At 38.5% G+C, this 12,015-nt stretch overlaps 1 protein-coding gene across 6 annotated transcripts in view; it reads left to right on the forward strand.

Moving 5' to 3' along the window:
* The window catches only part of pbx1a (pre-B-cell leukemia homeobox 1a), a 106,533-nt gene that overhangs the window by 32,386 nt on the left and 62,132 nt on the right, over positions 1 to 12,015 (forward strand). For 4 of the 6 annotated variants that reach the window (XR_006372362.1, XM_044134345.1, XM_044134347.1 and 1 more), the window contains exons 1-2: positions 9,770 to 10,500; positions 11,886 to 11,959. Coding sequence is in view for 5 of the 6 variants with exons in the window: in XM_044134345.1 (XP_043990280.1) it covers positions 10,316 to 10,500; positions 11,886 to 11,959 (259 nt within the window). In the remaining variant the exon portion in view is untranslated. Of the gene's footprint in view, positions 1 to 8,519; positions 8,602 to 9,769; positions 10,501 to 11,885; positions 11,960 to 12,015 lie in introns of those variants that run through there. The other 2 variants (XM_044134348.1, XM_044134349.1) reach the window with 2 other exon arrangements.

The raw sequence follows: 12,015 nt of genomic DNA on the forward strand, positions 1-12,015 counted from the left end.
CTGCTCAATAGCAAGAATACTATTGTTCATTTTCATTTCCAGTCAAAGGATGCCAGACTGGTTTGGGCACATTGTAAGAAAGTATGGCTGAGCATCATGTTTAGTTAATGACACAAACATAGTTATCTGATCAACTGCATCGCAGCTGGTGCTGAATTGAGAATCTCTTTTTCATGGATATTAAACCTTGTTTCACGATTTGTTGTTTAGACAAGTATTTCCACTGGTCAACCCTCAACTGAAACATTACTGGACACCTTAAACATGGATAATAGCCCTTCCCTATGGTTACATTGTTAGATCATGCATACAGAAACTTAATGAAAACAATGTAACACAGTGCAAGCACTACAGAGTGAGTTGAAAAAATCTGCACAGAAAAATGTTGCTGATTCTTGGAAATGAAGCTTTTTTGTTCAAGGATAGGCCTAAAAGATGTGAACGACTGCTCTTTGATAGCATGTTTGCATCCTCCCGCTGTTACAGGTGTACACTGACGCTTGATGAAAATGCAAGTCCGAAATGTCACGATTGAAGACCAGTTCACTACATCGCCACTCCCGCCTCCATAAAATTAAATCAAGCTGTCACCTGGTCAGCGCCACCACCCACCAAACACGCAAACACATCAGCAGACACACTGCCTTCAACTAACACAGAGAGCTGTCAAATAAAGCAACACTTGTAATTATGGGCGGGGGCGAAATTCAGATTTATTTATTCCAAAATGAAGCCTGCCGATCGACGGAGGGACAGCTCTCCTCCATCTGTCATCGTTGAAGCCACACGCGTCTGACACAAGGATTCATTCGTCTTGTCGTCTTTGACAGTCAGATTTTCCCGGCGCACTCCCACCAAGAGTCGCGCGGGATTTTTTGGAGGCAGTCTAAAAGAGAAAACACTCTGTGACAAGGAGTAGGCTCTTTATGAATGCAAATGAGTCTGGGAAAATTCAAAGAGCAGCGAGCAGGCTCCGAGGCTCCGGCATCCGTCACATCTCCCCCCACCAGGCGCTACCCACGCTTTGCCAAGAGGTCCAAGGGCTTACAGGGGCCCTACAGCAAGAGCAGAGATACTCATGGAAATCCTTTAGCCGACACACACAGCAAGAATCACCAGTGACTGGTATTTTCAAGAAAATCAGAAGCTTACTATTTTTACATGCCATGCACAGAATGGCTGCTGGGCTTTTGGTTTTATTATAAACCATTCATCTCCTCATCCCTCTCTCTGTGTGGATATGTGGTTTGAGGATGCATCACTTGTATCACTCGACATTTGGCTCCCCTTTTTATTATGTTCCAAGGATAGTAAGTCAAATGCTATGTGACAGGTCAACCCTTTCACATCAGTCATCCTTCACCCCAACCCGTCCTCAGCTGCACAGAGACGCACCGGCATCCTCCTCCCCAGAAACATGAATAAAAGTGCCGCTTGGAGGTTTGTGAAACCTTCAGTTCAGTAAACCTCACCTACACCTGCGTGAGATTCATTGAATATTTCATATCAGTGAGTATGCAAATCTCTTGGATTTGCACAGAATGACAATTGCGAGAATAACACAATGTTTTCGTTCAACAATTGACTTTTTTTTATTATTTTTTTAAATCTTCACAAACTGTTTGTGGAAGTTCGCTGTGAAACTTCAGGTTGGAAAATGTTACAAAACAGTTTGAATGTTTCCACACCACCACCAATCAACTGTCCAAATAATTGGGCAAAAACAAATATTATTAAATCTAGAAATTTACTTACTTTTCAACCATGTATTTGGCCATGGGGACACAGGAAATAATTTAAACTTGTTCAACACTGCAATACCAATAACATTCATATGAAATACTCTAAATACAAATCATCAACTGTTGACACTCCAGAGATGACAATGTAAACTAGGCAACCATGATTCCCACTCAAAGTCAGGATGAGACAGATGCTTGGAATTACCTCAAGAATAATTGGAATCTTCCCTTAAAGTAAAATTATTGAGGAGAAAATCAGAGCTCACAATCAAAATGGTTGTTACGTACATACCACTGCATATTTAGCTGCAATAAGTAACAGGCTATACTAGTAGTAAACAACCTCTGGTGGTAAATGTGCAAGTCCAGCATTTTTAGTGCATTCAGTACTTATAAATACATTGTTATTGGTTCAATCACAACCAGTAGTTTTCTGAACAATATTGAACAAATCACACAGATTTTTCCCTTTTTTAACTGGAAATAGGTGTGAATTCCTTTCCAGATGGACTATTTTTGCATTGCACAAGTCACACTGTGCGATGACACAGTTGTTGTGACCATTGCCTTGTAGAATTAAGGTTCTGGGACTAAAATGTAGCCAGGAACTTTATGGACAAAGTTTGCATGTTCTACTGGATTTTTCTTTTGGGGGGGGTACTAAGACAAACATTAGGTTAGTTAGTCTGCTGCATTTGCATTTAAATATGAGTATGAGTGCATGGTTTGTCCTGTTTCAATCTCAGGAATGTATTGACATTTGTGTCCAGGAAGTATATGCCTGTATAAATGGGTGGATTATGGCAATTTTACATTTTATTGTCTTATAAATATGTTTTGCATGATTTTATCTTATTGGACAGTGATTTAGTATGACTTTTGTAATTTTAGATATGCTAAATAAATAATCAGCACTGACACAAAAATGCATTATGAAACATTGCTTAATAATCAAACAACAGCATTGTCTTTTTTCACTTTATTTTGAGTAATACTTCATGTCAGGAGTTTGTGTCTGAACAGTTTCAACGGCTCTGGCCTGCTGTGGTGGGAAAAAAGCAGCTGAGACAAAAAGTGATTCTGTTCATTTCATCAGTGCTCCTCACCTATGGATGGATTTATTGATAGTTACTCCCAGAAGAAAGGAGAAAACTCATAATTTGTTTATCGTAACCTTGGAAAAGAAGTGTTCTTTCCTTAAATATAAATATGACTGAAATCTGCTCTTCATACAGAAATCTTCAGCCACATATTACTCATCCTGGACATACTTTTCATCCAGGAAAGTATGTCCAAAAATACATACACATCTTTACAAGACAATTTCTTTAAATGCAAAACTGAATTGAGAGGAGGGCTGGGGAGGCAGATTTCAGTTTCATTTTTGCAAGAGTTCAGAAGTAAATGGACAAGCACAGAAAAGTAAGTGTATGGAAATGCTGACTCGGCTGCTGTCGCTTCATCTATTTGAGGCGTGATTAAAGTTTAATTCATGCCCATCTCCTAATGCTGGCCGCTGTGTGTGCTCCTCGGCAGTGGGTCAGTGAGTAGTTTCAAGCTGAGCCCAGGTCTTTTCTCTCTGTCTGGGGCCCCACTTTATTCATGCCTGAGGGACAACAGGAGCTACAAACAACTGAATTTTTCATCAAGGTTACTTCCTGGAGAGCTGTGCCAGGCAGTCGCTGCTTTCTCCCGAGGTGTGTTCCTGCCTCATACATAACTTACCCTGCTCTGACCTGCAGCTCTCTCGGGGAGGAGCTGTTTGACCCCGCTCCGGCGGCTAGAATAGGAACTGTGGAGTGTTTTATTAATCCTGAAGTGTCAAGGACCGCTTTCGGTGTTTGTGGTGAAGTCACGCTTTATCCTTTATAAACAGCTTAAAACACATAAATATGCATTTGATGCATGTTATGTTGCAACCACAAATTTAAATTTATTATTACTTTTTTTTTTTCAGTTTCATTTTACGGAGAAACACAAGGTAGTAAAGTAGAAGGAAAGCATACATTCTGCCAAAATAGTTTACTAATAAAATTTGAAAACAGTGTGGTGTGCAGTTGTCAGTATATATGGAACCACCTTCTGCTGCAGCTACACCTGCAGCTTTTGTCACTATGTAGCGTAAGCTCAAATATATTAGATATAGAGAGTGAAGATTAATTTCTTGTTATGAATTTTATGCTGGATTTAGATCTGCCCTTTGATTAACACATTCCAAGACATTAATAAGCTTTTATCTAAACTATTATTGGCTTTATGTTTAGTGTTGGGCTGCACAGTGGCGCAGTTGGTAGAGTTGTTGCCTTGCAGCAAGAAGGTCCTGGGTTCGATTCCCGGCCCGGGGTCTTTCTGCATGGAGTTTGCATGTTCTCCCTGTGCATGCGTGGGTTCTGTCCAGGTACTTCGGCTTCCTCCCACAGTCCAAAAACATGACTGTCAGGTTAATTGGTCTCTCTAAATTCTCCCTAGGTGTAAGTGTGTGTGTGTGAATGGTTGTGTGTCCTGTATGTCTCTGTGTTGCCCTGCGACAGACTGGCGACCTGTCCAGGGTGAACCCCGCCTCTCGCCCGGAACGTAGCTGAAGATAAACACCAGCAACCCTCCCGACCCCATTAGGGACAAGGGTGAACAGAAAATGGATGGATGTTTAGTGTTAATGTATTCCACTGGAGGGTGGTCCCAGTGCAAAATCTTTTGCAATCTTTGTTTTTTTTTTATTTCCCTCACCCATTTCCTGTCATCTCTAAACAACTTCCTGTACCTGATGACAAAAAGCTTCCCCCCAGAGGGTGATTCTGTCCCCGCCATGTTTCACTGTGAGGAGAATACGTTCAGTTTAATCTGCAGTTATAATTTTTTTTCACACTATGAATTTTTGAAAATACCTTTGCACTAATCTGACCAGAGCACCTTCATTCACAGGTTTTCCATGTCCCCTAAAAAACTTGTGGAAAACTTCTCCCCCATTCCACTTTAATTTATTCAGGAAGGTCTGTATGGAAAAATAAAAAATTGCAAAATTTAATTGTAAAAAATTTTCAAAACCATGTATCCTTCTCCCCACCCCTATCACTTAACTTTTAATTGTTCTGACAAGGAAGAACCCAATAAAATACATTAAAATGTGAGTTATAATGCAATGAAATGTGAATATGTTTGCAAAGCGATGTGTATATAATGCTTACATTTTGTTGTTTTCCAGTCACAAATGCCTGATTATGCTCGGTGCATCCTCTTTCTGTTTTCATCAGAGCAGCCTCGCTGGATCCTGGTAAACACGACTCCACAAATTCAACTAGTTTGCGTTTCTGTTGGGAATACCGACATGCTCCGCATTAACATTTTGATTCTCTGAAGAACAACTCTGGAGCTTCTGGAGGAAAAAAACATGCACTATTTATAGGCATATTTTTTTACATCAAAATTCATTTGCAATTAAAATCAAATCCCACTTTTTATCAGAATATTAATGCTTCCGCAACACATTCTGTTTTAACGGAGAGAAAATATGCAATGTCAAATGATTATTTTTTTTCCCCCTCTTGCTCATTAAGCGTGCAAGTGCTGCTTTCTCTGAAATACCGCAATCAGAGTCATAAACAAGGTTTTATTTATTCTGCTCGGAGTTTACTTTTCCGCCAACATCCAAGTAGTAAGGTCATTTCTGTTTATTGGCTTACACTGGAATAAATTTGAATTTAAAGTGAAAAGAACGAGCTCTTTAGATCATATTTCACAATAATCAATGCTGTTTTGATTTTTAAATCAGAACTAAGAAGGCAGGGTGAGCGCTTGTTGGAGACGCTTTCAGGGATCGGAACCTGAGGGAGCATCACAAAGCTGGGTAAAATGTATCGAGAAATTTCTCGTCATCACATCTGTGGCGCGTTTTTAGCACATTTATATCTCTTAAAGACCTACAAGACAGCCCTTTTCACATCGTGACCCTGCAACACCTAGAAGAAGATAAAGCTGGATGGGGGTTGGACTGCAGACTTCCATTTAGGGCTGTGCTGCACCGTCTTCCCACTCCTGAGTGTCAGACATTATCACCACCACTACCCTCAACCTCACCCTGCCCCTTGTGACAATTACTGGCCTACCTCCCTATTCAGCACGTAATGAGAAAACTGACTGATCGATTTCTGTCGGCCCAGTGAAAGAAGGCGCAGGCCGGCTTCTGAGGCACATAACTGCACTGTGTCCACATTATGAACTGGGTTTTTTTAAAAGCAAAGGCAAAAAGATTCAGCTATTTGTGAAAATTGACGTTTGTACTCTTCTTTTTTAATGATGAGAGATGGAAAAACAAAGAAAAGTCTTACAGACAAAATGAACATCCTTGCTGCTTATAAACAGTTGAGACATTTCTTTAGGAAAACCTGTAAAAATTCCCATTAGAGCAGAACTTAGGTCTAATAGGATTACACATTTTTTAACCTTTTCAGATTTTTTTATATTGAAAATACTCTGCAGATTTGACATTTAGCCTTGGTGGTCAGTTACAGAAACTGTATTCAGCTCTTTATATTGAAGACACTCATCGTCTCTCCTTCCTACGTCCAGCCTTTGTTAGTCAAAATACAACCCAACCTCTGACATGGACTCATTGTCATACGCAAATGTTTTAGAAGTAATTGTTTGTATGTACTGGACTAAGATCATAGGTTGTTCTGAAGCTCATTGTGGCTCCATAGAAGGTTTTTTTTTCCTTTTTTTAAAATAACTTTGGCCAGAAGTGATACAGGAGAGATTAGAGTTCTTAAAAATTAAGAACTTTTAACATGCTGGTCTTGGTGTTCTATGTTTATTATCCAATATCTGCATATAATTTCTAAAACAGAATGTAACTAACAATGCAAGGATTTTGTTGTTGCTCACATTTTTTTCTCACAAATGTATTTGTTTTCTCTTTTTTTAATTTTGTACTATATTTGATTTTCTCTTCATTGTAAAAGTCAAAAATTCTAAGAAACTTCTCCAACTTTCTTATATGTGTTTTATGAAATATTTAAAATCCAAATGCTTAATGGCTTCAAGATTGTTTAACAATTATAAGCATTTCCTGTCCAGTTTGTCTTTAACAAGTCAGTTTCTCTGTTGCGACAGAAAACTCAATCTCCCAGAAAACAATCTTTGATGTCTGGCCAAAGTGACCTTTAGCATATGTCTGAATATACTGACATGTGTGTCAACATAAAAAGCTTTGCATGACCAAATTTACAAACTTTAAAAATACCACTCAGTAATATATGCATATTTAATTTATGTGTGAATTTGCAAATTCACAAATTCACAATTTGTGAATAGTCTACTAAATGTAAGGTTTTTAAGGCAATGCACATGTATTTAATATATGTATCGCCAAATCTATACATCAAAAAAATTATTACTATTATGAATAAGTTTTTCATATAGATTAACATATACATATGCGGTAAAATATTTGACCATGGCTTTCGGATAATTAAAGCCTAAAATGTTTCTGTGTCTCAGAAAACTTGAATATTGTAAAAAACACAAATAAAATAAGCAATATATATATATATATTAGAAATTTATGCAAAACAGATGGGCTTTAACAGGTGAAAAGTTCTTCTTATTTTTCCTTTTCCTTCTCTAAATGTTTCTTTGTGTTTTAGCTAATTTATGTGAAGCAAAGGAAAAGGTAATGTTGTCCTTTCTTTTCTTTTCACCCCTCATCTTTTTTCTGCTTTGCTTTCTTTGTGTCATTTCCACTTTCTAAATACATGAAAACTAAATCATCATGTCACTTTTTTACCAGACAAACTTTAAATATATTGGTGGCATTAAAGTAACAACTTTTGTAACTGTGACAATAAAAGTTTAGTAAATAAAGAGAACAGTTCAGTTTCCAGGATAGTTAGCTCCTCAACCCTCACTCACTTGAAACACACCAAGACAATTACTGAACTTTCTGATTTGTCCACATGATTAAGGTTAAAAACCACGTTTTCCATTAAATACATTTTAATCTCATGAGTACTATATTTGTTCTATATTATTTGTTGCCAGCACTTGCTTATATTTTTGTATTTTTTGCCAACAAAATATTATGTTCAGCACATGCACCATGCTGATTATGCTGAATATTATGCTGTGTGGCTTTCAAGAGATTGCATTTTTTGCTCATAAAAGTTAAAAAAAGCAAAGCAAATGATGGCAAAGTGGAAAAGACTTTAACATTATTTTGATCATCTTAATGTGACACACTCAAACAAATAAACAAATCGAACAAAGTGGGAGGACATATGAGGTTAATTAACTTAACAGCCACTGACTAAATGCACTTATGTGGCCTGAGTCAGATCTTAAAATGACGGCAAACACATCAAGACTTGAGAGCCAGAAGCTTCCAGAATCTCCCAATTAAGAGGTTGTGATTGCCAAAAGGTGAGTGGAGTTCATAATTGACTTTTCCTGCAAGCCCAGTAAACCCACGAATATCTCAAAGGACACAATGTATTTTCTAGCTGTTATTTCTAGAAATACAAACACTCACCTTGTTACATCAGACATGAGAGTTTTTATTTTGGCCAGTCCTTGCTGTAGCTAAAAATGGTAATTATGAAGCGAAATGGAGCGATCCAGATTACACCATTTGTTTATCTCACACATATCTGAACCAGAAAAAAAAGTTCTGCGCTGTTGTTGTTCAGGATGAGCTGTGACATTCCTTTTACCCAAACAGGCAACCTTGCCATTACTGCCACCTTCTGAAAACACAGAAATGTAACCTGTTTCTATGTTTGACAGGTTACTGTGATGCAATATTTGAAGCACAGAAGAAGTGCAGCGAGAGGCGATTGTGTTGTTCCTCCCAGGAAAAGTCTCCTGGGTCAGTCTGCATTTCCTGTAAAAACTGCACCATAACTCTCAAAATAGGGAGGAATGGTCATTATGAATTTCCTTTAATTGTCATTGCAATATTATGATGATAAAGTATTTCATCATTTCATATGTTGTTTTGGCAATAGCCTATATATGTTACTGAATACAGTCCAAACCTCACAATTACTGCTTTAAACTACCATTAAATATGGTTAAATATGGGTAGTTCATATTTCACAGATATGAACTACCCATATTGTTCATCTATTTGGTGAACGATCACTAAACAGGTGATCATTCAAGTACAACCGTTACATTAAGTTCATCCTAATCACAGCAGTTTAAGATTTTCAAAAATCTCCAATAAAAGTTTAACTCCATCTCGATAAATCATGATTCTTGTCTTGTTTTTCTTCAATGATAAAAAAAAACACAATAGACTTACAAATTTCTTCAACTATATGCAGTCAATACACAAAGTCAGCCTTATCATATCAACACAACTAGCATCACCTTCAAGAAGACTTAAAGTCTGCCAGTGCTGTTATAACCTACTTCTAGTATATTTCTTACCCTAACAAAAATACAACAATCATTTTGTGAATTATCCATTTCCGTATTTTTCTTTTTTTGAGGACCCACAAAATCTTGGGTGCCTAGGCTGCTGCCCTTATACGCACTTTTCTAAAGGGCAGCCCTGTTTGTGAATGCCCAAGGTTTATGAACGGAGTGATACCTGATGTGGGTCTCTGTTACAACTCCAGGCTCATGAGATGCTCTTCACAAACCGAAGCATGTTTCAATAAATCCATGTTGATTTACTATTCCTTTGACTGATCATACGAATGTAAATATTCAGCGGGAAAATATATAGTCTGGCTGACAGAGTGTCTTTTGCAAGGGAAAGACATGCCACCCTGCTGGGTCAGAGCTCCATTGCCACTCACAATTATTTATTAGGCAACATATTCACTCTCTATCCATCACCGCATTGCCACCCGGCCCGGTCACATCTCTTAATGTTTATTACAGTGTCCCACCTTCCGCCAGGAGAATGATTGACGCTTTCGGAGAGGACCGAGGTGGGACTTGCGCGCTCCTTCCTCTCCAATCGTGGCTCGAAGGGGGCGGAGGCTCTTCATCCCATACTCTGTTTATGAGTCAGTTACCAGACATAAGCGAAACAATAACAGTTGGTGGGCCACTTTGCGCTCAGATCCTTCGCCGGCAAGTTGATACTTTCAGCGCCTTTTTGGCGCATCGAGGTCCCGATTATTTGCAGCCTATAGCGGAGGAGCACAACGCGCTCCACTTCTAATCAGATTAGGAACCTTTAATGTTCAATCCTGTTTTTCCTTCGTCCCTAACGTAGCGGTGCAGGAGTGGCCAAAGCCAAATGCAGCGATTCAGATCAGATTTCACCTAAACCAGCTGGGAGAGAGACCGACAGAGAGGGAGAGAGGCAAAGAGAGAGAGAGAGAGAGACCCGAGAAGAGAAGAGAGAGGATTTGTCAGTCTCCCTCCTCCCAAATCCAGAAAAGCTTACCAAGGAAAAAAGGAGGAGTGTCTGGGCTCAGATAGACGCGAGGAATCCAGAGGAATTTCCCGAGGATTTTTTTCTCTTCCTTTCCCCCTCCTCTTCACATCAAATTAAAAAAAATTAAAAACAACAACAAGAAAAAAAAAAGTTGGAGGGGAGGCAGCGGGGACCGTGGTCAGGGATGGACGAGCAGCCGCGGCTGATGCATTCCCACGGGGTAGGCATGGCCGGACACCCCGGCCTGGCGCAGCATATGCAGGATGGCACGGCGGGGACGGACGGAGACGGAAGAAAGCAGGACATCGGAGACATATTACAGCAAATAATGACCATCACAGACCAAAGCTTAGACGAAGCGCAGGCAAGGTGAGACGCAACTAAAAACACTCTTGTTATTTATGGGAAAAGATGGAAACATCAGCGGAAGGGGGGAGATAATACTCGCTTGTAACAGAACTGCCTGTAAATGAAAGCAATAACGCCCACTGAAGTGCCGAGACTGCACGAAAGCGACAAACAAAACCTTAAAAACTTGAAGATTTCATAATTTGACAACTTTTGTGTGATCATTTACTATCAGGATTTATTAATTAGCGCCTGATTATTGCGGATTAAGAAAAACAGACCTGTTTTATCTATGAGGGGACTTGGCAGCTCAGCTACTCTCAGGGTCTTTTGGCTTAATTGTTACAAAAGAGCTTACATTGTAATCCTGTGCCATAATAACAGGATGCAGATCCTCTTCTGTGGTTTACACCCAGCACTAAAAATACAGACGGAAAATTAAGGAAATAAAACATGTAAATGTTTAAGAGTTGGGGTGTAACTGGATAGATTTTGCCCTATTAGTGTGTTATAAAAATATCAACATTTTCAATATTTAGCACAGTTAATTCGAAAATTTGTTTTATTTAGATGCACCAATAAGCTTTTCTTGGCCTGTGCCGAGTCCTTGTTTTGGTCGAGATGTAACCTGCCAATTATACAATCTCAATTCGCAGTTGTTTGACGCTGATATTTATTAAATTTTTTTTAACTCTACTGACCATACAACCTAAAAGAGAATAAAATAGTACCCCTTTGTTAATGGTGCTAGTATAAATGCAAAATAGAATAAAAAAAATATTACAAGACATTAATGGTCAATAAACTGGCCAGATTTTACTTGTAAGAATTTGACCTGCCAGTCATCAATCAGAGCCGGTGAAGGGAAATTGGTTGCCTCTCATCTCTGGAGGATTTAATTGTGTATATTTAACACTGCTTCGGTATTTTTGTTCTCGCTGTTGAAATGTTCCAATTAAAAACAATATATTATTTAAATTTGACCTGAAAATACCAACATAATGAAGGGAAAATTGGCTGATTCCAGATGGTGAATATTTTGCCATGCTCCTATATTTTTTTAAAATTATTGTTCACCAGTTAGAGCCCCTGAAGGGAAAACTGACAAATGTTGGTTTTTAGATAACTTTGTGTAGCTATATTTTACCTTACTCCTGCAGTGTAAAAAATAAAAAAGCTAAAAAGTGAGATTTCGATTTGATTTGCTGATCACAGATTAAAGTCAGTGAAGGAAAAATCGGTTGAATCCGATCTCTAACTGAACAATTGGTGCATAATTTTACCCTGCTCCCGTGTTTTATTTCTAATGTCCGCATTAGAAAAAAAAAACAAATAAATAATAATAGATGTCTATGTTTGTTTGCTTGAGTATTGACCTGGTTATTGATGTGCTGTCTTCTTTTTAGGAAACACGCACTCAATTGCCATCGAATGAAACCTGCTCTGTTCAATGTCTTGTGTGAAATAAAGGAGAAAACAGGTAAGGACGCACATATATGAGAAGCTTTTTGGCTATAACAGCACCATCTTTGTGTC

The sequence above is a fragment of the Gambusia affinis genome, linkage group LG12, assembly GCF_019740435.1.
Source record: "Gambusia affinis linkage group LG12, SWU_Gaff_1.0, whole genome shotgun sequence".
NCBI classification, from domain to species: domain Eukaryota; kingdom Metazoa; phylum Chordata; class Actinopteri; order Cyprinodontiformes; family Poeciliidae; genus Gambusia; species Gambusia affinis.